This window comes from Pseudochaenichthys georgianus, chromosome 1, assembly GCF_902827115.2.
Source record: "Pseudochaenichthys georgianus chromosome 1, fPseGeo1.2, whole genome shotgun sequence".
Classification (NCBI taxonomy): domain Eukaryota; kingdom Metazoa; phylum Chordata; class Actinopteri; order Perciformes; family Channichthyidae; genus Pseudochaenichthys; species Pseudochaenichthys georgianus.
In genome coordinates, this window is record NC_047503.1 from 20,170,829 (window position 1) to 20,196,897 (window position 26,069).

At 37.7% G+C, this 26,069-nt stretch overlaps 3 protein-coding genes and 1 long non-coding RNA gene across 6 annotated transcripts in view; 2 read left to right on the forward strand and 2 right to left on the reverse strand.

Moving 5' to 3' along the window:
* LOC139434510 (uncharacterized) overlaps positions 1-26,069 on the forward strand; it is a 385,392-nt gene that overhangs the window by 116,235 nt on the left and 243,088 nt on the right. The window lies entirely within an intron of this gene.
* Positions 7,997-9,397, forward strand: LOC117452426 (trace amine-associated receptor 13c-like). The gene is made up of 2 exons (XM_071204425.1): positions 7,997-8,586; positions 8,756-9,397. The coding sequence occupies exons 1-2, from the start codon at positions 8,166-8,168 to the stop codon at positions 9,292-9,294; spliced, it is 960 nt and encodes a 319-aa protein (XP_071060526.1). The 5' UTR covers positions 7,997-8,165; the 3' UTR covers positions 9,295-9,397.
* nsmce1 (NSE1 homolog, SMC5-SMC6 complex component) lies at positions 10,059-15,037 on the reverse strand. Of its 2 annotated transcripts, none has more exons than XM_034093335.2 (8): positions 14,950-15,037; positions 13,798-13,929; positions 12,866-12,987; positions 12,431-12,508; positions 12,067-12,213; positions 11,238-11,354; positions 10,681-10,807; positions 10,059-10,217 (listed from the first exon to the last, which is right to left on the reverse strand). In XM_034093335.2, the coding sequence occupies exons 2-8, from the start codon at positions 13,913-13,915 to the stop codon at positions 10,183-10,185; spliced, it is 744 nt and encodes a 247-aa protein (XP_033949226.1). In that variant the 5' UTR covers positions 13,916-13,929; positions 14,950-15,037; the 3' UTR covers positions 10,059-10,182. The 2 variants fall into 2 exon arrangements, with proteins under 2 accessions (XP_033949226.1, XP_033949219.1); XM_034093328.1 differs by lacking the exon at positions 14,950-15,037 and adding an exon at positions 14,802-14,943.
* On the reverse strand, positions 15,444-22,442 carry vps37a (VPS37A subunit of ESCRT-I). Of its 2 annotated transcripts, none has more exons than XM_034112267.2 (12): positions 22,000-22,442; positions 20,626-20,700; positions 20,078-20,195; positions 19,236-19,339; positions 18,649-18,862; positions 18,267-18,337; positions 18,017-18,144; positions 17,850-17,908; positions 17,671-17,739; positions 17,144-17,287; positions 16,939-17,027; positions 15,444-16,729 (listed from the first exon to the last, which is right to left on the reverse strand). In XM_034112267.2, exons 1-11 carry the CDS (start codon positions 22,104-22,106, stop codon positions 16,947-16,949), a joined length of 1,170 nt encoding a protein of 389 aa, XP_033968158.1. In that variant the 5' UTR covers positions 22,107-22,442; the 3' UTR covers positions 15,444-16,729; positions 16,939-16,946. The 2 variants fall into 2 exon arrangements, with proteins under 2 accessions (XP_033968158.1, XP_033968093.1); XM_034112202.2 differs by having other exon boundaries at positions 18,649-18,865.

The window sequence follows — 26,069 nt, forward strand, 5'->3', positions numbered from 1 at the left end:
ATCTTGCCAAATAGTGAGCCTGTGTTGATGTATGAAAACTATGTTAGAACTGGTTTATAAATGGTTCTTAATGATTAATAAAGTGTTTACAACCTAATTAATAACCTAATTAGAAACCCTTTATGCATTCTTTATAAGGGTAGTCTTATTGTAAAGTGGTACCGAAAAAGCAGTACATAACACATTTAAATTAAAATAAAGGCAACTAAGTACTGATCCATGTCTAAAAAATGAATAGCAGCATTTAAGTAGACACTGTTCTCTTCTATGCCACATCTCTGTTTGCAAATGTTTGTGCTTTTCCCACACAACATTTATTTGATAGCTTTATGATAACACTGTAAGGCCCTCTATTTAACAATCATAATGATATAGTTAACAAATAGTCTAAAACAAACCAAAGTGTGTTTTTAAGTGCATTTTGTTTATTAATGTACAATCCTTGGCAACAACTTGTTAAGACATATTTTGATATGTTAATGCAACAGGCTCCACGCCTATCATTTATATCTGCTTACAACTACATTATAGTGTCTGATAAAGCAATTATTATACTGCTAATACATGCAGGGGACTTGAAATAATGTGTTGCCCTGGCTATGTTACAATTTTAGATTGTACAAAATGTTTATTAACGTGTGAAATGTAATTTTAACCCTCCAACAATGTAAGTATGTTAAAAATTAACAATACAATTCTACCTACATTTGTGCATTACTAAAAATATTGCAACAATATGATAGAACTCTCTATAAGGGTTCATTCCGCATAGGAAGCATTTGATTCTTATATTGCTTCATATACCGTGGTACCTTTCCCGAAGTATAGAATTAAGAAATTAGTACTTTGCTAATAATAGAGAATTTTACATTGGGTTATTGCTTCTTTAATTTAAGTGAAAGATAGTTAATTCAGCACAAACTGCTTCATCTGAGTGAAATAATCCAGCCAAAGCTGCTGCAAATTTGTAAAAGTGAAACTTTTAGATACAAGTTGTAATTCAGCCTGCCAATATTTCGGTTTGTGAAAGTTGGGATCTTAACCTCACTTTAAAAACATGAATTTGTGACAATGTACGGACGGCTATCAGGCATCGTGTAGCTCAGTTGCCTTTGACCTATATCAGATATCCCGCGACCCTGGTGACCTGAGTAATCTTCAAAGGCATATTCAAGAATTTGTGTATTACTGGGTTATTGTCTCTTTATTCAAAGTTGTCTTGCTGTGAGGAGGCCTTAGGTGGAGCAGCTAACTGAGTTTTTTGTTCACCTCTGTCAGTGAGGTAAGGAGGAGGTGATGCATATGCATAGGTGTGTGTCAAAGAGAAGTGAAAGACAGAGATATTTTGGAGTATTTATACTTGTGTGCATGTGAGTGTGAGACAGACCAGTGTTTGAGAGTGAGAGAAAAGAGTAATGTGTGTGAAGAATGAGTGGGAAGAAGAAGCCAGACTCGTCTGCAGATTTAGATCAACCTTTTCATGGAAAGAGGCCCCATGCTGTTTTCCTCTTTGGCCGTGCCTGACTGTATGAATTCATTATGCCTTTAGGGGAGCACTCGTCCAAAAATCAGCACTGAACCCCCCCGCGCCCCCCTGCCGACCCATCAATTGGGCCTACATTTATTATTTTGACCTTTCCTTTACGGGGGGAGTGACATCAAAGTGGATTGTTGACTAGTTCCTCTGTAAGGAGACAGAGGTGTCATCCTCACAGTGTGAGAGGCAGACTGCCGGCCTGCGCTGGTTTGGTTGTCAGTGAAGAGGAGAGACAGAGTCTTGGTCAACATAATTAAAATGAGAATCAATTAGTCTATGGAAGAAAAACTGTGTGGAACCAGGCGTGTCAATGTGTGGGCAATGGGCATGTTTGTTTATGTGTTTATAAACCTATGAGATGTTTAGAAGAATGGATATTTTACAAATTGGTTTATTTTAGATTTACATACTAAATACTTCAATCTTAAACAATCGCAATCACTCCACTCTATAAATCATTCTTATATTCTATATTGTGAAACATGTTTTTTTTTATATGTTTGTTTTTTAATATTCTGTTTATGATATTATTCTTGTTTATATTTTAAACTGTAAAATCAGCTGACACAGCATGGATTAAAAGCATATCAACCAATAATCTTAACCTCATTCATTATAGCTGATTCAGATATTGTAATTTGTGGTAATTAAATTACCTTTTTTAGAGCTCTAATATAGGTAAAACGTGCTATAAGAGAAACAAGTATTGTACATTAACCGAGAGCACCTTACTGTTTGGAGTAAATTGGTTCCAATTGGCAAAGTGAGTTCTGACATTTGAAGGGGATCAAAGTATCACATTGAAAGAAATATGTCATGGAAAACAAAAATGACATTTAAAAAAAAAATATGTCTCAATTTTAACTTAACTGGTAACAATGTCGTAAAAAAAAGACAATGGTATTTCCTAACAATTTACAAAGCTAGTATACTTCCTTGATAGAAAATGTACGAGGACCACAACTATTCATAAAATAAAAAAATTGACAACCCTTAATTTATTTGTTTTACTTTTACTACAAGTTTAGATGTTATTACAACTTCAAATCTTGGAATTTACAATTTCAGTTTAATGAATATGTTAGAATATTTGAGTTACTGTTATTCTTTTTAAACTTTACATGTCTGCTAGTCTCCAAAAATATTGGATGTTAAAGATGTATGTATAACACATTACTACACATTTTTTATGAGATTTAGCATTATCAAAATACCCAGTTATCGTGGTCTTTGAAGGCATTTTCAACACTTAAGTTAGAAGGAAAAGCTAAGGGAAACAAATAAATAATTATAATATTATAAGCCAATGCTGGAGAAGTAAAGGCCAGTGAATTATACAACAGAGGTAAGGCAAAAGGTCTCACACAATCCACACCTTCAGGATAGAGATGCAGAAAGGAGATCTGCAGTGGGCCGTGCCCCTCTGCCATCTGACCTTCATATATTTATCCTCTGGTTCAACAGAGCACCAACTCTCCTCCCTCCTACAAAGAAAACTCATTTTCTAAACAATGTCGCCCTCTTCCCATTGAATAATGTAAGCTATCCATGCTCTCGGAATATCTCATCTGTCTCCAAGTTTCTTCCCCACTCCTCGTTCTATAGTGTGGTAACACCAATATTTAAAAAAAAAAAAACTAAGGTGGCTTTTGCTTTTATTATTTTGTGGCTTAATCTTATTTTGTAGCAGTCAAAATTCTAAATACAACAGTAACAGTGGGATTCCTCATGTAGATTAATACAAAAATTGTGCTATATTACGTAATATAGATTTCAGAATCCTGAACAAAACCAATAAAAAAACATATCATATGTCTGAAAATCCTAATTAGTTTGCATTGTTTTTCTGTTTATTTTTTAAATACTATGACGTTTTTAAACATGCTCTTTTGTATTTGTCAAAACTATTGCAGTCTACTTCTTCACCAACGGGGCCATCTAGTGACTGGTTAGCCACATTAACACTCCAGTAGTGTTACAGGCCAACAACAGAGGCGCATTCTTTTTACCTTTAATACTGCAGCTGCCCTTACAAGACATACCATTTTGTCATCACATCTCAAATGTTGACTGCCTTGCTCATGTATCTGCTGTACACAGGATTGTGGTTCAGAAAAGGCAAAAAACATGCTGGCTTGCAAACTGCTGACAGAAAAATGCAATTGGTGCAGTATGACATCCTTTTTGGAAATAGTACGTTTCCTGACTGGGAGCAGATTTGTCTTTCAGATGAATGCTGAAAGACAAATCTGCTCAGATCTCAATGAGAGTTTTAAGTTCACTTCTGAACACGTTAAAAATATGACCATTTATGGATCAGTTGGTATCATAATCAGTAGATGGCAGCACTACATTATTGAGGAAGATTATCTGATATGGTACTGATATCTTTTTTCATGAGACATTAATAATATGCAAATATGAGTCTGTTGATGTGAAGAAATGTATTACAATTAATACATGCTTAATGAATGTAACACCACAAATGTTTGCATGCTTTAATGGTTTCATTACAAACAAATAATTAAGAATCAAAATCTCAATTGTGAGTTATTGCTTGAGGGTTTAGTTTTTTAATCCATGTTTAATAATACATGTAATGGATTTATTGTTATCAAAGATATTGTAATGCACTACAAAGAAAAGGGTCTTAGCAAAACGTCTCCTAATCTTTACTATATAGTCGATAAGGCAAGGTATATATTATTGATGCAGACACACACATTGATATCAATTCAAAGCCTTCATGAAAGAGAGAATTGATTAATTAGGTATTAAATCCTTAATTTAGTAATTAATATGTACTAAGGGCTTACACAGTATACATACTCTGTAAGTGCAACCAAATAAATAACTCTGTTTTGCCAGATAGAAACAGACTGTACTGTTGAACCATTATGACACAATTTGACCCTATTCAAACAAAAATAACTTGTTATGGTTGATTGCTGTGTTGTGTACTAGTGGGACTTCAACACAGCTCACTCTTAGTAATAATGTCTGATAACACGTTAACCACAGGAGAATTCCATTCAAAGGTGTTAATAAACATATTTAAACATCAACACATGATGCAACAGTATTCCCGTTACAAAAGTCAGCGATGATCTTGAATGATGAAAACACTATTATGCAAAAATCTTTTTCATAGAAATAATATGTAACCTACATTTGAAAGTTATGTGCTTTTGGTGCACTTAGAAAGCCAAAAAGGCCAGATCTATGAAAGACTTGCACTCATTTTGTTTTCTAAACATCTAACTTAATAAACTCATTAGTTGCATGTTAAACAAGATGAGACTGTGTTTCCAGTCAGGTGGGGTGGCAACATCACCGCAGACCTTAAGACAGTCTGCCTGGGGAAGCGGCAATGGATGCAGTAAAGTGCCACCTTAACCAGTGGCCAGCACACGTAGATGTTTGGATTCAGTGAGGTTAAAGTGGCATATCTACAGCAAACTACTATTGGCGTATGCCCAGGTCACAGGTCGTAGAATGGGTCATCCGTTATTTGAAGGGTTAACAGTTCGGTCTTGTTCAAATTTCAAAAGCGCCATTCAGTTAAATAGTGTCTGTGTATAAACATGTGTGAATTTCAAAGCACTTTGAATAAATATTCTAGAGATTAAAATCAAGGGCTTCAACTAATCAATACTTTTTGTCAATTCTCTTTTTTAATCCACTGATGTGGGGATGGGTTGTTAACTTGTACCCCAAAATACTGCCATGGAGGAATACTATTCATATGCCTTCCAGCTCACGGCCTTATTCACAAAAACAGGCCGATGCAACGCTGCACCAATCCACCTGTTCATATACAGTTGAGGTCTAGATTATTAGCCCCCCAGGAGTTATTGAATATTTTCCTAAAATTCTTCCCAATGTTTCCAGCATTGATAAAACTTGATGTAATCAAACATTCACCAGTGCTATTTAGTAGCTTTTGGTACATTTTGGAAAATAAAATAAGTTTTTAGGCTTGCTTTATATCAAATATAGTGAAAAATGGGTTGGTCAAAAAATATTAGCCCCCAGGCCATTAATAGTCAATAGTGTACCCTTTCTGAGCCACAACTGACAACAACCTCTTAGAGTAGTTCTTTACTAGGTTGGCACAGGTCTCTTGAGGGATTTTGGCCCATTCTTCCATTGAAAATTGTTCTAGCTGGTCCAAATTGCGTGGTTTCCGAGCATGGACATTCACTTTGAGCACACACCAGATTCTCAATAGGATTCAGATCTGGGCTCTGTGCGGGCCACTCCAGCACCTTGGTTTTGGTGTCCTTTAGGAACTGTTGGACCAATTTTGATGTGTGCTTTGGGTCATTGTCTTGTTGGAAGACCCAGCGACGACCTAAGCGAAGACTAAGAGCAGATTTTTTCATATTATCCCTCAAAATGTCAACATAATTTTTATTTGTCATGATGCCTTGCACCCAAACAAGACTCCCTGTGCCTGAGGCTGCAACACAGCCCCATAGCATGATGCGTTCTTAGGGTTGAAGGCCTCTCCCTTTCTTCGCCAAACATAAGCGTGTGGAGGCGTGTGGCGCAGTGGATAGAGCCTTGGTGTTCGGATCAGGGGGTCACAGGTTCAAACCCCACCGCAGTCAGCATGTCGTTGTGTCCCTGGGCAAGACACTTTACCCCAAATTGCTCCTGTGGGGATTGCCCACAGTAAGTCGCTTTGGATAAAAGCGTCTAACATGTAATGTAATAAGCAACATCCATGTGCCCAAACAGTTCCAGTTTAGTCTCATCAGACCAAAGCACACTTACAAAACTCATCTTTACCTTTCAAATGTTCACGGGCAAACCTCAGTCTGGCTCTGATGTGTCACTCTTTGAGTAAAGGGGTTCTTCTGGGACGATGGCCCTGAAGCCCACCACGATGAAGAGCCCTCACCACTGTGTTCCTTGAAACATCAACTCCAGAAGAGGCCAGGTCAGCAACAATCATCTTGGCAGATGTCCGGGGATTCTTGCTGACATCTCTGACTATTTTCCTCTCCAGAGTTCTTGAAATCTTGCGCTTTCGACCACGCCTAGGTTTGTTTCTTACAGAATGTGTCTCTTTGTACTTTGCAATGATGCAACGTACAGCAGTTCTAGACACTGTGAAGTGCTTGGACATAGCAGTATAGCCTTCCCCCTTATCATGAGCCTCCACTATCTTCTTTCTGAGCTCAAGACTGATTTCCTTTGTCTTTGGCATGGTGAGTAGGAGTAGTAGTATAGTCCCTCTCAATAAGGTATTAGAGTGCCTGTTTCTTGGAGTCCTTTTATGATGATTGAATGCTCAGGTGTGTCTTGAAAGCTGATTGGTCTATTAGGTGTGTTTTGAAAGGAAAAATTCACATGGGGGCTAATATTTTTTGACCAACCCATGTTTCACTATATTTGATATAAAGCGAGCCTAAAAACTTATTTTATTTTCCAAAAGCTACTAAATAGCACTGGTGAATGTTTGATTACATCAAGTTTTATCAATGCTGGAAACATTGGGAATAATTTTAGGAAAATGTTCCATAACTCCTGGGGGGCTAATAATTTAGGCCTCAACTGTACAACACATAACCTCACCAATGAACAACACCACAAGATACTTGAACTCCTTCACAAGGCAGAAATTCACCCAGAACCCGGAGGGAGCAATCAATCTTGTTTATGCAGAGACCACGGCCTCAGAAAGTGTTTGACTCATTTTATCCACTTCACACGCTCAACTGCAAACTGCCCCAGTGTGTGCAGAAATTCAGTTTGATGAAGAAAACCAAAACAGATCCCACTAGCAGTGAAGCAATTCTGAGACTACCAATCCACCAAGTCTTTAGGCAGTAACCTCTCTAGGACCCTTCTCAGAGAATCTAAGAAGGCCGTAAACTTTGAACTGCTATGTTTCATACATTCCAATTGCAATTTCCCAGGCCACAAGTTCAGTCCTTGTCAATGTGCCTTATTAATAATCTAAAAGCGAAACACTATGAAAACAAACAAAAAAACTGCAGGAAAAAGCAGGGAATCCTGTTAACAATTTAAGTGATTAGCTTAAGAGTAATACAAATCATTGTTGATTACATTTAAATGATTGTTGATGTATCCTAAATACTCTTTCAATGATACCCACATAGAACTGGAGAGAACAGTTTAGAGACTAATCTGGCTGAAATCACTACCGTACAAAGTGCAATTAGATCTCATTGGCTCTCATTCCTTACACAACTGATTTGTGCCTGTGCTTGTACATCTGAAGCATTTTCTCGCACAAACCCACAACAGAGGTTGTTGTGCCCTAAAAAAAAAGACATCACAAGCAATTAAACAAGCTCGAAATGTCTCTGTCAGAACACGTGTGTGACTTTATTACAAATGACCAAATCTAAAGAGTAAATTGTTTTGGCAATTGCATACAACTCAAATGTTGCATCATGTAACAGTGGGATGAGAAAGGAGGGGTGACCAAGAGGATGATAGATAATGAGAAATGTAAGAAACAAGGAATAGGTTGTCAACACCAGCCTATCAGCTCAGAGGAGGTGTAAAGAGTGACGTCAGAGATAAGAAAGCTGTATGATGTCCCGTGAGTTTAGTGAAGGTTCAGATCATCATCTCTCCTCAGTATTGGAAGATGAGCAGTCTAGAGCTCTGCTACCCTCAGCTCCTGAACTGGTCCTGCAGGGGATTAGAGTGTCTTCACTCTGAGGCTGTCCTCCTCTACACACTGTTCTCCTCCATCGCCGTGATCACTGTTGCTCTCAACCTGCTGGTGATCATCTCCATCTCCCACTTCAGACATCTTCAAACCCCACCCAACCTGCTCCTTCTCGCCCTGGCTATATCAGACCTCCTCGTTGGACTGCTTGTGATGCCTGTTGAAAGTATGCGAATCATCGAATCCTGTTGGTTGCTAGGTGACATCATGTGCAGTCTGTCATTCTTTCTTAGCTTTACTCTCACCTCAGCCTCGGTCGGCATCATAGTGCTCATCTCGATTGATCGAATTGTAGCAATCAATTATCCTCTGCAGTACATCAACGTGTGTGTGTGTCAGTTCTTCTACGAGTTATCTTGTGAAATGAGCAGCCCCAGCACACACACGTGTGTGTGTGTGTGTGTGTGTGTGTGTGTGTGTGTGTGTGTGTGTGTGTGTGTGTGTGTGTGTGTGTGTGTGTGTGTGTGTGTGTGTGTGTGTGTGTGTGTGTGTGTGTGTGTGTGTGTGTGTGTGTGTGTGTGTGTGTGTGTGCTGGGGCTGCTCATTTCTTTACAACGGGCTGATTTTAAAGGACAATTTCAGTCTAAGGGACAGACACTGCAATGGTGAGTGTATAGTGGTGAATAACTATGTCTCTGAAGCTGTGGATATTGTGGTCACATTCATCGGCCCCTGCTCAGTCATTATTGTTCTGTACACGAGAGTGTTTACTGTGGTGGTGTCTCAGACTCATTCCATGAATTCTCATATTACAGCTGGTACAGGCTGTAAAGTAAAGGCAACAAAATCGCAGCGAAAAGCAGCCGGGATTCTGGGTATTGTCATACTTGTGTATTTGTTTACTTTCTGTCCATATTATTATCCTTCTCTAGCAGGAGAGAATAATTTACAAGTTTTGGGTATTGTGACCTGGCTGTTGTATTTGAATTCTTGTTTGAACCAACTCATGTATGTTTTTTTATATCCTTGGTTCAAAAAAGCCATCAAGTTTATTGCGACCCTGAAGATACTTGAGCAGAACTCCTCTCATGCAAATATGCTTTAAAGTCACTACACACATTTTAAATGACTGATATAAATGCGCAAGTAAAAATGTTTGGGTCATATGTGCCAGTAAAGTATATGTTAACAACAGAAATGCAGCATGTGACATCATATTGGATAAGCAATCAGTCTTTTATGAATCAATGATGCCTACAGTTTGATGTTTTCAGTCTCTTAAATGTGATCATCGTCTGCTTCTCCTAGTCGTATATTTTAGTGAACTGTATATCTTTGGGTTTTGGTCAAAGGCTTAAAATAGATCACCTTAGGCATGAGAAGAGTGTAATGGTTATTTTCTGATATTTTAAAGACCAAACTATTAGTCAATTAAACCAGAACATAATCAGCTAGTAATTATGAAAATGGGACTTTTTAAAAACATCAGGTCTATTCATACAGCATGTTTAATGACTTTACATGTTTAACTATATGGACCTGAACAGACTAAACTTGATGGGCTCCCATAGGTTTAATTTTCTTTTGATTTTTGGACATGGTTTATGTATCAGTCACAACATTGTTACTGCTCAAGGATTGTGTGATAAATATATCAAGATGGTACTATAATAGAGATTTAAAAAAATCTAGTTTTTTCATTACCTCACATTGTTTCAAATGCTAAGCAAAAGAAAATGTTAAGAAAACGTTGTCTTATTTTGGTTTTGAAAGTATAGGAAACAATCTGTAAGAAAATTAGTATGCATCTCAAAGCAGATATAGTGTGTCCACAACTACCACTATAAGAAATTATATTTGTGCGAAATAAACATGTTAAAGACATTTTTATTTTTGTAAATATAACTATAAAGTAATTTAAATTAACAGTTTTTTTATACATAGAAATGTTAAACAAGTATAAAAAACAAAAACACATTTGAAGTTGAACTCCTCATTTTCTGGACTGAGACTTGGGCCGCCTGACTTCTGCAATGAACAGAACAAATAAACTGTAAATCTGAGCAGACTACTTTCTTGTTCTAGTTACTTCTAGTTGTTCATACATAACTTCATTTTAAATGTTGTTATTAATACATATTAAAGAAGCCTAATATGCTATGTGGTTTTAAATGATAAAAATAAAAATAACACTAAGTCCAACATATTTGTATGGTAGATAGTGTTGTCCTTTTTCATGTATTCATGTCATATAAACAATTCAGATAAGTAAAGCAGTATGTAAGTATAATGACCCACATCATTCTATGTTTTTACCAACAATCTTAATGAAGCATAATGACATTTTTGAAAGGCAAAACATCCTGGGAAAATATATATATTTTTCAAGGTTTTTTTAGAAAAAATGTATGTAGGTATTTGAAAGTGTATCTATATATGTATTTAGGACTAATATCCGAGTAAACAACATCAATAAATAAACAATAAATACCCGGGATTTCATGTGGCCAAAAGTCATCACATGCTGGACACCTTGGCTCTGCTCTCCCTTTGTAGTATCGGGCAACACATGGGTTGTGTATTTTTATACCACATGTAGGGTTCTCACAAATTTGGCACTGAAAAAATAAATTCAGATCAGATTAATACTGTAAGTGAACTCATTTTGTAAATATCAGGTTTGACACATTTTAGCTGAAGTAAAGCCACAATGAAGACTGTTTAGAAAAATAATCTATTTCAGTGAAAGGAAAAAAACAAACGCCAAAACAAAACTAAAGAACAAGAACTAAAATACTGGTAGGGATTGTATTCTTTGTCAAAATAATGAATGTGTGATTATTTTTGCAAAAGAAACCTGCCTCCAAATAATAGAATATATTTCTCCCAGTAATGCATAGATTTTACAATACATTAATAATAATTAAATGATTACAGAGTACCTAGAGTAGCAATGAAAATATGATTCTTAAGGAAGGATCGGATTCATTTAGCTATTGATCACAGTGTAGTGTGTATGCACAAAAGAGAAACAAAGCAAACATTTACCTGGAAAGCGATGTTGCGACAGATGTGGCACACTTTGACCTGATCCTGATACATTGTGCGAATGTATGGCTCCATCTCGATAATGCATCTGGTGGACAAAGTGTACTCACCCCGTTTCTACAGCAATGGAAATAAATCAAAGAGACTGGTCACATTTTATTTGGAAAAATAAATCTATATTTCTAATCTAGGATGGCGACTTGTGTTAACCTTTTTGTATTGCTTTTCCACAATTTGAAAAGTGAAATGTGGTTATGGGAACCTGAACAAGTACGTCAAAGATACATTCATGATAACCCAGTATAAGATAGTATTGTTTATGTCCGTTATCATGCCTCATATTCTTGTAATGCATCCATCTTCAATTATATTTTATATTATTCTATATATATATATATATATATATATAATACCCCCACAAAATCTCTCATCTTCAGTAACCACCTTCAAAAAACGTACAAAAACTCACCTCTTCAATCTGGCTTTTAATGTGTGATTGTTTTTGTATTATTTAACTTTAACTTTAACTATATATTTATTTGTTGTTCCTTTATTTTATTTTATCTTCACTATATCTATAAAGCGTCTTTGAGCACCTGTAAAAGTGCTAACAAATTAAATCTATTATTATTATTATTAACTAGATTTTCCAACATTAAATCAGTACAACCAGTTAATAATAGATATCACCAACATCAATTTTGGTGAAAATGGCAAACTAAAAGATAGCCAGACTAAATCAAATTACTTTTGATAAAAGTGTCTGCCTCCAAAAACAAGACACCGCAACGAGAATTTTTTTTTTTACATCCTGTGGAGACTGTTTTACCTCATTGAGCCATTTGTCATGCACGAGACGGTTCAAGAGGTGCTCTGTCTCGCTCTTCTTCAGCTTTTTGGTGGTCATGGTGTCAGCGCTGTTCAGGATATCAGTGGATGAGGCATTGCCCTTCTCGGAACAAACTATCAAGTCCATCTGAATCACAACAGCTCAGGTTAGACATGACATTCTTTGCACACTGGAGAAGCAAACCTTTTTTCCTTATTGCAGTGAAGGTATACCTCCTGGAGATTAAAACTATATTTTAACTGTTCATATCATACTACAAACTAAGTATTGTATTAGAACTGTGTTGAAAAAGGTGTTGGACAAAAGAGTATATACAATTATGCAGGATTTCCCTTTAACTCACCGTTTTCCTGAATAGCTCTAGCTCATTGTCAGCATAATCTGACGACATACGTGTGACATCAGTCTCCGCCATGTTCACCTGGGCAGGATTAATGTAAAACAGTGGTCAACAATGCCTCCTTGTGGTTTAACATACTTCTAATAAAGTCATCTCTCTTTTGACATTAGATGTTGATAAATCTATTTATCACTGCCACTCTTTTCTTCACATATAATTACATTATATTGATAGTCGATACAGAAAGATATGTGAAATGTGGCTTTCAAATCGATTCCACAACAGATTTAGATGTATTTATTAATTGAAGAATCTGTCATATACTGTAGCAACAATCTAGAAGAAGATAAACCAACATTCTTGTGATAATAAAATAGTTACTAATAAGGAAAACAGGCCTGACAATGAAAGCCAAGGACAGGAATTGAACCGACTCACCAATGCGTAGAATTGATGACCGCTGTCTTCAGACATCCCTTTTGTAATCTGCATGAACATGGGCTGCAGCTTCAAGTTGATGGTCTCAATGAAATCATCCAGTTTGTCAGGATTGTGCTGGGCTGAAAACAAGACAAATACTGTAAGTTCTACAAAAATATGTTTTTGTCAAACTTGTTTACTGTGGGTATACAATTCTGCACTGACTGGGAGTCAATTTGTCACGAGATGGAAGCTGTTGAAAAAAATCCAAGAGATTTCAATGAAAAGCTGCTGATGTTTACATAAACTATTCATCATAAAATTAAGGTAAACTCAATTCCAATACAAAAAAAAGGATGTGACTATGGAGTTAAATCTGGGACAAAAATGTTGATCATTTGACAAAAATAAAAATGAATTTGGAAGTCAAAGTTTTGATCCTGATCTTTCAAAAATACAAGGACATTCAAAATAAAATATTTTTTTCCATACAGATTTAAGTCATTCGTTTTTTCAGATGCAGATGTGATGTTGATACAGATTCAGAGCAAATTGTTCTCGTCTAAAATCTTTTTCTTTCTTGTTCAGAATGTTTTTCACTTTCAAAATCATATTTTTGCCGCTTCCAGATCTTTTTGTGTTCTACTTGTCCAGTGTTGTAATGTGTGTCTTAAGGAATGGATTGGAAATCAACAGGTCATATGACATGGAAGCTATTGAAAAACACTTTAACATTTTTTTTATAAAAATATTTAAGCAATCAAAAAAGATCACCACATTTATAATATATATATATATATATTTTTTTTTTTATCCTGATTCTCACCAATACGAGAATTGTATTATGGTCCTTAAGACAAACTCCTGTATCATGATACAAAGCTAAACTCTTGTAACCGATTCTAGATGATCAGTAACTCTTTATGCGTGTACAAATTAAATTGACTCACTGTTGGAGGCTTCACAACAATATGCGATGAGCTTCCTCGCCCCCTGTTCATCAACAATGCCATTGGCCATCATGGTCTGCAGGAACCGTCGATGGCTGTCTCCCATCTGTCGTGACATGACTCTAGACTGATCTGGAGACACAGAACACAGATGCTTGTACTGTCTCCAATCTACAATATATTTGAAAATAGTTATTAAAGTACTTTCAAACCAAACAATCACATGGTTATCCAAATCACACTGATACAACAAATACCCCCTCAATAAATCCCTATCTTTGGTGACAGCTATCAAAATATTTGGCTAAAGCATAAAAAAGTGTAACTATGGTTTAATGCATTGGTGTGAAGTAACTTCGGAGATTTTCTCAAGTACTCTACTTAAGTCAAATGTTACAGGACTTGTACTTTACTTGAGTAGTTCCATGTTATGCTACTTTGTAATTCTACTCCACTACAATTCAAAAGGAAAATAGAATACTTTTACTCTACTTCATCTATGTGGTGTCTTAAGTGAAGATGTTGATTAAAGATGTGAAAGATAATCAAAACTTAAATCAGACTTTAGTTACACTTGTACTGGACTAACGATCACAATCTACCATGCAGTATACAAAGTAACTGCAACTTTACCAGCTTTGATAACCCTTTAATGCATCAATAATTATAATCAAAACATATTATTTCTGTAATGGGCCAATCTGCAGAATGGGTACTTTTACTTTTGGTACTTTAAGTATATTTGATGCCACTACTTTTGTACTTTTAGTTGAGTAATATTCTGAATACAGGATTTTCACTTGTAACAAAGTATTCCTACACTCTGATACTTTACTTAAGTACAAGATCCGAGTGCTTTTTCCACCTCCGTTTTAATGTCTCCCGTTCCATCTTATGAGAATGAATGAGGCTGTAAACGTCTAACAGTTTTATAGGAAGCGTTAGTAGCTACAGTAGCTAGCTAATGTTAATTCAAACTGTTCCACCGTTAGCTGTTTGCTTACCGGTAACAGGGCAGAGACTTCGTCGTTTTTCCGGTTTGTCTAAACAACGGCTCAAATGTTAAATATTTAGAAGATACGAGCCTCTGAAGTTAAGAAAGTAGTGACTGCACTCCTGCAATGCGCGCCTCCTCTCCTGTTTTGTGTTTACCTTTCTTCTTCTACTCTTCCTTCAACTTCCGGTACGGACGGCTGGTATATTAGCGCCACCTACAGCTCCGGAAAATGAACAAAGGAAATGAAAATAAAATACAATTACTTAATCTCTTTATGCTGCTTCCCTTTTAAAGCTCTGACTCTGCCACAGATGCAAGATATAAGTAATAATGAGGACAGAGCTGTACTTGTATGTGTTTAACTAATTGCAGTAATGCTGTGTCCTGTCATACACTTTGGAAAGGTTGTGTTAGCTTCCAGTTGTTACAGTAAGAAGTAAAGTAAGGTCGTCGAGTTAATCCATAAGGATATTATTGGATTCTAATACAAATTATTGCATCAGATAGGAATGCCATTTTTTTTAAAAAGTGACTATTTGTGATTTAGTGATGTTGAGAAATCAGGTCATTGTGATGTGGTAGCTTCATACATTTAAACTGGAAAATGTTCATTAACACTTGTAAAACAGCAAGAAAAATAAACACACGATTTATTCTAAATGCTTTATTACTCTAACAAATTAAATAAGAACATATAATACAAGGTGTCCAAGTCTTTGATTACAATAAAGCCTATTATTAACATTATTTAAATACAGTATCCAATGTCATTGCATTTTACTGCAGCATTTAACCTAATATTCCACAGTATTTTCCAAAATCTGAGGCTTTCCCCAAAAAATGTCATGTCCAAAAGATCGCCAAAATTGTTGGGTTATCATCATGGTGCCCGTCATGATCAGTATGTTTACATGAACAAAAATAACTCGATTCATTGTAAGAGCACAGAAAGTAGACGTGTAATCAAACCGTTTATATGGTTTACTGTTCTCTGAATTTCAGCCTCAGCTTAAAACGGTTATGATGTTAATATGTAAATCAGAGTATTGCCTTGGAAAGTTTAATCAAAGTATTAATGTTTGTGCAAGCACACTGATATCATGGCTGTGTGCATTACTTGAGGGGACCCCACAACCGGATAAAGAATCAAACAGTCTAAAATTCCTACGCATTTTAAACTTGTAAGCTCTTCTGACAACACTGCCCGGTCCTTGCTACTTTTTTTGTTGAACAATCTTAAATTGTTTTGTCAAGTTACAAAATGAGGAATGCCAGGAACTGATGATGTTAAAGTGACAATGCCACTTTTGAGTTTCATTTAAATGTCTAAAACCACCAATCCAATGAAAACAGTAGATCACAGGTTGTTGTTGTTGTTCTTCTCTCTGTCCAGAAGGACCTTTCTGTGATATCAAAGCAAGGACTTGACAATGATCTCAGAGAGGAAGTACAGACACGAACATTAGAATTTTAAGAATCATTTTATAGTGACTTTTACTTGCTCACTGCAAGAAAAAAAACAAATGCCAGATTGGAATTCCCGTGTTCACATCACCAACCACTCTAATCAGTTGCAGGTGATAGAAAATCAGAAAAATAAACTCTTCGTCATAACGGTCAAGTCAAAACTTGACGAACAGCATGTGCAATAGAAATCAATCCTTAGTAATGTGGTTGGAAAAGCGAGGCAAGTGTCACTCCCAGTTTTGTCTTCTGGTGGTGACTCAATAGCATCTCCATCTTGTTTTCACACAATCCAACTTGAACAGCATTTTAAGCCCAAGTCTTGGGCACAGTCAATTTCTAGTTTTTTAGCCCACTCCTGCCATCACCGTATTCCTTTTTCTCAATTGCCCATTGTTGACTTAGTGTGCTTTTCCCCCTAAAATGTCTTTATCCCTCAAGTTGGCAGCAGTTAGCTGAGGAATCTTCAACCTGAGGAGAAAAAGAAAATATGTTACGAAATAATGACAACAAGTTGTTTCTCATAAAAATGGAGGAAAGCAAGAGGGCTGTCTGTTCTGAAACTGTCAGCTGAAAATCCCCAGTTCCCCTTCACAAAGACACAAATTACTGTTGAGGTGTTACAGTCTTGGTACAGTGTTTTGATCAGTGATAACACTTATGGTGAGCATGTGTTGTACCTTGTGTTCTAGTGGCTGGTAGGAAACTGTCCATGTGTGTTAAGCGAATGTTGCAGCTTTTCCTCTTTGGCCCTTCTGCTGTGGCAGAGCTGTGGAATAATACAAAAACAGTCAATACAACTTTATATATTGCACTTCTGATCACATTCAGACCCAAATACACAATAAATCAGGACCATGTTGACACACGTAGTGCACTTCTCACCGTTCTCTTATCCATAAAGCTGGTGAGGAATTCGTCTATGTCCGTACGTCCCTCCAGGAAGTTTTCAGCCGTCTCCTCCGACTCCTCCTCAGCTTGGTGGGCTGCAATTTTTAGCCGAGCCTGTAGAGTACTTAGACTGCAACTCTAAAGGGGTATAAAGGAGGAAAAGACAAAAGAAAGAAACTGAAAGACGGGACTTTTCAGGGCAGTCTTTCATCAATGTTTGGGTTGGTTTCTTTAAAATTCCCTCCTTCAGTTTATTGATAATGTAAAACCAATGTGGTCGGAGAGCATGATCACATCAAAGAGCAGAAGAGCATCCTCAGAACAAGTGCTTATGTCTAGTAGAAGACGGATGTTGACATGTGGTTTCAGTTCAAACTAAACAGCAGTACTCTTACAATTCAAGGAACACAGCCAATGTTCAGTTTTGAGTCATCAATATAGTACAAATTGAGCAGATTTAACACAAAAAGGTGCATCTGCACTCAAAAGCTTTCATAAATCAAACCACAGTATGATCTTACCTCACTGAGTTCATGCTGTCTCTGCATCCTTGATTCAAAGGCAGACTTCATCTGAGTCAGTATTTCGTACTGTTAACAGATACAAAACATACATAAGATAGAAGAAAATATCATGAAAGTGGTATTTGTTTGTGTCTGTTTAACATAGGGAACAGAGTAGACTGGAAGTAATATCTGACCTTGTAGAGCATTTCTTGTCTTCTTCCGTCCAGCTGTGGCTCCATCTGAAGATTTTTCTCTGTAAATGAGAGAAACGCAGAAGTCTTTGTAACGCTCAACTAAATGTAACCAGTTTTTCATGATTGACCATTAAGACCTCCTGTCCAGGTCCAGAAGAGGAACTTACTAGCCATGTCCACAATATTGGTGACCAGCTCTTCTTTATCACTGGTCACCTGTTTCAGTTGTGGCAAAGTCACAAAAAACTCCAGTAACATGTCCTCGTTTTCAGACATGTCCGACAACTGTGTCCCACTAGGGTGGGATACAGCAAAGGTGGTAAAGATGGGTAAATGTAGAGCAGGAAGTGAGAGGACAATCAAAAATTGTTTGACATTGACATTGTTTTGATTTGAAAATATTTGGGAATACTTTACTTCAAGTCACAGAGTTCAGGAAAAGACTCAGGAATCTCAGGCATCCTGTACATGTGACCGTTCAGTCCAGCCTGAAACAGACAGCAGTGGTATCATCAAATCTCATTGTCCAATGCATTTATGTCAATGTCGATCCCAGCTTTGTCTGTACCAGACCTATCAGATACCGGGAAAGATAACCAAACTGAAAACTCTGCTTGGAAAATTATGGGTTTTAAGAGTGTCAATGTTTAAGACAGTGTTGTTTTACCACTCACTTTAAGTATTCATTTCAATGTATTTAAGATCAAAGGTTTATTGTCATTTGCAAAAAAAGCTACAGTGTCGCTGTATCTATTAAACACATATGTTATCAACCCACTAATGTTCATTATCAGCATACCTCTGAGTCTCCAGTAGGAACAGGCAATGGCAGGTCAGATATCAGTCCATAAGGGGCTGGAGCTCGAGGCGGCCCATGGGCACTATCGACTCCTGGATGAGGCATAAGAGCTGGAGCTGGGCCGGGAGGCGGAGTGTGGCTGGGGCCAACGTGGCGGGGCCCATATTGGTAAGCCTGAGTGGGATAAGGCGCCATGCTTGACTGCTTGTACATACTGCTGGGCAAAACCGGGAGGAAAATATCAGTTTTATTTTATTCATCAGCATCATTGTAAGAAACTTGGGATATTAGGAAACCATTGGACAGAACGTTTTAATTGTGATTATTATGGAGAAAGCACACATGCCTCAGACATGTTTTAGGAAATCGACTTCAATTAATATCTCTGGAAGTGAAAAAACATACGATATCGTGCCAAATTTCCCTTAATGACCAAATGGTTTTTAGAGCTGCTTTCTTCTGCACTGCCCCAATTAAAACATAACTACAATTTGTCTAATAATACCTAGAGGAGCAGAACACATTTGTTGTATTGCAGTAATGAGAAAAGACTTGACAAGTGTGCATGAATGTAAGAGGAAACTCACTATGGAAAGCCAGCAGTGCCGCTGGACATCAAGGCAGGAGGACTCTTCCAGAACTCGTCCAGCAGACTCTGAATTACCTTACCCAGATCTGAGTGCATCCCAAACTAAACACACAAAGACATTTGGAGTATTAAAAAACACAGACACGAAGAAGAAAAATTATGAAAACCCAAAAAAGTGGATATTCTTTATTGAGAGTATGAGGCACGGAGAGAAAAAACTAAAACAAGTTGATGTTATTGGGATAAACCAGGAGAGGGCTTGAAAACCCATGTTTACATGTAGCTGCTAATCAGAGTTCTCAGTTGATCTGTGCTTTGAACTATAGCTGGCATATTTTAAGGATATTTTTAAGTATCTCTTTTATAATCAGGTTTTGTATTTGCTGTTTTGGCCCTATTTGCAAGAGTAAACACTGATGAACCTGGATTAGCCCTTCTCCTGGTTTTGGTACAAAATGAGAGATAGTGGCTGAGATGTTGAAGGGACAACTCAATGCTGGATAGACAAAGATGATCAAAAACCTGCATTATGAAGGAATCATAAATACAAGACATAAACTGCTGCTCATCAGCAACAACTATTTTCCTTTGACTCAATCATTTCAGTTTAAGTCAAATTAAAATATTTGGGACACAGCTTTGAGTAATTATCTTGTGCGGTGTTTCATTAATGGGCTTGTATTAACATTGCCCACTATTAAATTAGGTCATTGTTACTGAGTGTCAGCTGTCAAAATAATGTCAGCCCACATAACCTTGTATTACTAATACTACCAATTAATCAACAGGAGAGATCAAACATTCCTGGAAGCATCTCTTGAAACCAAAATACCTACTTACATTAGCTATGAGGGGGCTGGTTATCATGGTGCCATTGTTACCATCGACTAAATGATGACCAACAGGGGGATAGACACTAACCACCGGCTTCTCCTGGGGGAACTGAGGAGGCAGCAGTCTAGAGGAAACAAAATGAATCATATTAACAGGATATATAACAAGTTAGAAGTGTGAATATATTGCCCAGCTCTGTGTTCTTAATTCAAAAGCCTGAACATCATGTAAGAGGATTAAAGCAAATGAGAGCTAAATGCCCTTTACTGCTGTACTTGACTTTCTTTTCCAACCATCCTTCCTTTTATTCGCCTTCGCTTCTACCACTCAAGAGAACTGAGTTGTCAAACAACATTCTTAAATCATTATGTGTATTAGTTGCAATGCATGCAAGTGTAGATGGTTGTTGCGAAGTAGGGCAATTATTATAAAAGATAATACAACTTTTAACCAACTAAAATAGCTTATTTCAATATTCCATTCAATTTACAGATGAGTTTGTTGATTAGTTCTCTAACCGAAGCCTGTCGTATGTATCTAAAACGTATACTTACACATTGACACTAATGGTCGAGTTGTTGACAGTGAATGGTATTCTGTACTCCACATCCTTCTGGATCTCTGCGAGGCTATTGGGAAAAATAGATAATCAGTAATCATGATCAGTACATAAAAAATTGACATCCTCCATCAATTTTTATGAACATTACTCTGGTTTGGTGACAAATAGATACATAAAGAGAGGGCTTCAACGCCCATTCTCCCCCAATAACACTTACTTCTGAGCAAAACAACATAGTAACAAAATGTGGAAGCAAATGTATTTTAATGTTCATCACAGAATTAATTTGTCTCATTGTATTACCACCACAGGATGTTCCACCTGTAACAGTCAACCGCTGTTAGTGTCTGTTATGTTATTGATTTAATGTTTACTGCAATCATGACTAGTAAATTGATATCCGTATCAGGATAACTATCAGATTTTTCAACATTCTATACATCATAGTCTACTTTACAGCAAATAATCTAGCCCTAAATAAGACAAATGTATGTTAAGAAGCCGTGGCTTTACACCCACACCTGCACACTGTATTTTAAGGAGTAAAAGACTGTACCTTTCAATGTATTACTTAAAATAACACATTAGCTGTTAAGGCCTCTGAAATCCCATGAGCCTCACAGCCATGAGAAACACAGCCATCACAAAGTGTGTCTAATCTAATTTATGAATTTCACACACATACTCTACATCAGAAGTGAGATTACATTGAGATGAAGAAATGCACTCAGAAGTGTTTGCTGGCAGTTGTTGTCCAACTGAGTAGAAAGACACAGCTATTTGTCACCAAGATATGGAGTACACAAAGGCTTTAAGACTTTAATCTTCACCTCTAACAAGCTAGCTCCTCCTAAAACTGCATGCGCGGTAAACACCGGAATAATCACAGGACCAGCGAGCCACAACACGTGTCATCATCCCTAAATATAGACACTGGAACTGTGACAGCCTGACTTGATTAGCTAGCGAGCTAGCATAGCTAGTTAGTTAGCTTTGAGTTAGCAAACATTAGCCGCTCAAAGACCACACCGGGGCATGTCAAAGCCGTAGTTGTGGTTTCACGTACATTCTTGGGTATAATAATGACACATTAACATACTCACAATGACACATTTAGGGTAAAACGAGACTACAAACTTTATTATTTGTTAGCATAACGTATTTCTTACGATTAAACTGTGAGCTCGGTGGCTAGCTATGCTAAGTAAACAACTACTGGCAGTAAACCTAGTTAACATGTTTAATCAACCAACTTTAATGTTATTAAAGTAACTAGAAAACCTTCTATTGACCATATATAACGACACAGTCAACAAGCTAACCAGCAGCACTGGGGTCTGTTGTGACAGGGTGCCATTCACTTCACCTGGGGTGAGCGGCTTTGAGAGACTCGATTTGCCGCTGTCTCTGTTGCTGTAGGCTGTTCAGAGGGAGAGGTCCGGAGCCTTTGGACAGGGGGAAGAGCCAGTTCATCCTCTTCTGGAGAAACCACGGACTGATCTCGGTGACAGGATGTAAAGGCTGGCTACAGATGAAGAGAAAGTGAGAGTGTGGTGATCTGTGGCGCTAACCCCTGTTAGCTGTCTGACTGGCGACTCTGTTTGTTGTCCAAATGGGGTTTACTTTGTAGTTACGCTACAAAGTCTGATGGCATGTCCTTATTTTTGTCGATTAAAACGTCAATTCCGTGTTATTTCCAAGCGTTTTCATATACGTTCAGCGTTGTCATTAGTAGTACTGAGGTGAGAGATAAATAAAGCTGAAGGAAGACAACAACAACCTTCGGGCAGCAGAAGCTTGTTCAATTTATTTACGTATTACGTGACGCAGCAATTCTGCGTAAAACGCCACTTCCTGTTTTCATGATTTCAATTGAATTTTTTTTTAATGACGTAATGTAATGATTCAAAACGAAAAGAGCATCATTTCAAAAGAGTGTTTCCCTATCAATCATTCCTTTCTGGAGTTTTATTATAATACAAATCTGAATTCCTTTATTTTTCCCGCAACGGGGAAGTTTACATTATTACAACAGCAGAAATATAGTGCAGATAACGTTATTAGTTAAGAGAATCAGTGGCGTTTTTATATGTACAAAAGTGGTGGGGCACAAAAAACGTAGATGTTTATAAAAGCTTCTGCAGTGACGTGCAGTGAGGTTTATGGCTGGCGAGGCACTGGCACTAGGGCTGAAGTCGAATAGTCCATTTAGCTTAGGAACCTTCCTAAAGGAGTGAAATGACCCGGAAGTCCCTCAGTGGCAGCCATGATAAGTGCCGTTCGAATTCTCTAGAATGATGAGAATGATAGGAAAGGAGGTTTCAAACTTCCTTTATAACCTCCTTTAGCTTAGGAACCACTGGACTTCCCTAACCGACAGGAGAAGCGAAAATGCTGCCCCACAATGCCTTGCAGCCGCAGCATTTGCCGTCACTCAACAGTCGGCCGTTCACGGAAACAACCGATTATGACCGAGAAATTATATCATGAAAGTTACGGTGCTTATTAAGCTTTTTAAAACATAGGTGGTAAGTTGCCAAAGTGCTTTGTTTTGAACGTTCATCAGTATTATACTCAAAAAGAGAAATATGAACGTTAGTTTTCACTGAAATTATCAAATAAAGTCAACATTTTAGTCTTTACTGAGCTGTGTGGGGTTTGTTCAACTTTTAAAAGATGTTTGAATGGTGATGTACACAGTGATAGATGGTAAGGACTAACGTTTATAATAAATACATCTGTATTGATTTTAAGACCTTTAGTTCATACAATCATACGTATTGGGATCATTGGTATTAATGTGGACCGGAGGGAGAGGGTGACGAGCATAAGTTTCACTTTCCTTTTTTATTTCAATTCCAACTTTGGTCATGAAGAATATGTTTCTCTGTTGTCCATGTTCATAAAGCAAAGCAGCAGCATCAGAGCACGGTGCAGAGTCTCTAGATGAGTTCACAGTAGTCCCTCGTTCTTATTAAACATCCATGTTGTAGTCCGCTGTATAGAAAACTGTGGTTTCCATAGTTTCCCCACAGCAGCAGACGCACACAATGACGTCCGCTGGCGCATCATAAACACGTCGGATAGTGAAAGTGCATTCGGATTCTCTAAAGTACCGCAGTCTCTTCTCCTAAGTCCTTTTTAATTCTCCTATCCACTATCCCTTAACCCCGTGACGTTTCACTCAGAGGTCAAGGAATAGACGATAGGGTTAGAACTTAGGAGCTGATTTTTAAACTATCCGACTGCAGCCTAGGCTTGTTTGAGACAAGCAAGACCTGCGCAGTTGCGATCAACGTCTTGCTAGTGCGTTGCATGATGGTTAGTCATTTTGTCCGACTTGCTCTGGAGGCTCGCCCACATGAGACTTTGAAATCTCGCGGGACAAAGACGCCCGCAGCCTTGAGAGCGAGGCGAGGCGAGTTGGCGCAGTTGCTCTCCACGAGCTGCGGAAGCGAAATGCTTGATGGGAAACGGCTCGCTGGTATCTCGAGCTGAGCGCTCATTGGTGGTTTTTACCACGTGCTGCTGATGAAACTCTCCAATTGGCTGGCAAAAGTTTGTTGTTGTTTTGTGTCAGTTTTACGTCGCCACATCCATTCCCATTTTTCATCATTGTTCCACAATGTTTATCATCATGAAATTAATATCTATATATTTTATACTATACTGCTTACCGTTTTCATACTTTATATATCTTAGCATATTCATACACACTGCTCATACTGCTCACAGGCTGATATCTAGTGTATTCATACCCCACTGTTTATTCATCATTCAATTCATTCTATATGTTATTCTGTAGATTGTGTACATTACTTTCCACTTCACTGCTTGTTGCACCTGGTTAGAAGCTAAACTGCATTTTGTTGTCTCAGTACCTGTAATATGTGCAATAACAATAAAGTTTCTCTTTAAGTTAAACCAAATCATTAAAATAAAATCTATTGCATCCACTTCATCTGCAACGAAAAACGCCAACGCAATTTCCGCCATTGCAAACCCAGCCAGTCAAGCCGACTCCGAGTCCGAGCTGTCCGACTTAAGACGAGCTTTTTGACACCTCCCCCGGCTGCGATCGGCTACTCTCGTCTACTTTCGATGCGAGCCGCAATGTGTCTCAAACAAGCCTACTGTCTCTTCAGGTTTACTAATATTATATTTTGACCTAAATCAAAATATAGAGTCTCCCGGGGAGCTCAGAGAGGCGAAGTCCCTCCCCTTCCGGTTGAGCTCCATGGGACCTTATTTCAGAAAAGTTATGCATTGAAGTCAATGGAGAGAGAAAGATTATCTTTCGATCCCGTTTGAATTGTGCCACGAATTACACATATGATGTTTGTCAATTTAAAAGATAATTTTACAAGTCAAAAAAATAAAAATATGTCGTAAAACTGTGAAGTAACACTTTTTTTGTGTGAAACCGCTCAATGAACTACATCTCCCGTCTCGCACCACACACCAAGACAGCCGTCACGTTGGCACATTTCACTTCTTTCTTTCAGAATGAGGCGGAAAGTATTAAAAGAGGTTAAAATCACTACAAGTCTGGGCATGTTGAGAGTTGTACACAAAAGGGGAGTTAGTCGGTTCCGTAAGAGCCAGCATGCAGGACCGGGATTCTGGGATTTGTAGTCTTTCTAGTTGCGTATTTTTCATAGTCTTTTATTTCAATCAATCAATCAATCAATGTTTATTTATATAGCCCAATATCACAAATGTTACATTTGTCTCAGTGGTCTTCACAGTGTGTACAGAATATCAGCATGACAATACGACACCCTCTGTCCTTAGACCCTCACATCGTACAAGGAAAAACTTCCAAAGAAAACCCAGTTTAAAGGGAAAAATGGGAGAAACCTCAGGGAGAGCAACAGAGGAGGGATCCCTCTCCCAGGACGGACAGACGTGCAATAGATGCCGTGCGTAAATTGAAAAGATAATACATTTGCAACATAGGTAGTCCAAATGTTTGGAAATGCATGTGTGTATAATAGGAAGATGAATCCACGAGGATATCCATCCAGGACCGATGATCCAGGACCACAGCCACGACTCAAGATCCAGCGCTCGCGATCCAGGACACAGGACCGCAGGATCATCCATGACTCCGGATCCCAGCGTATATAGACACCAAAAAGAAAGACATTTGGGGAAGCTGGGTTAATCGGAACATGAGTGTACACGGGTATAGACAGAGAGAAGGAAGAAGTAAGATGTCCCCCGACAAACTAAGCCTATATCAGCAAAACTAGGGGCTGAATCTAATCAGCCCTAACTATAAGCTTTATCAAAAAGGAAGGTCTTAAGCGCACTCTTAAAAACGGTTTCAACAGTTTTACGACAAATTGTGACTTTTTTTACATGGAAATTATTTTTTAAGATTGACAAATATATGTGTAATTCATGGCACAATTCAAACGGGATCGAAAGATA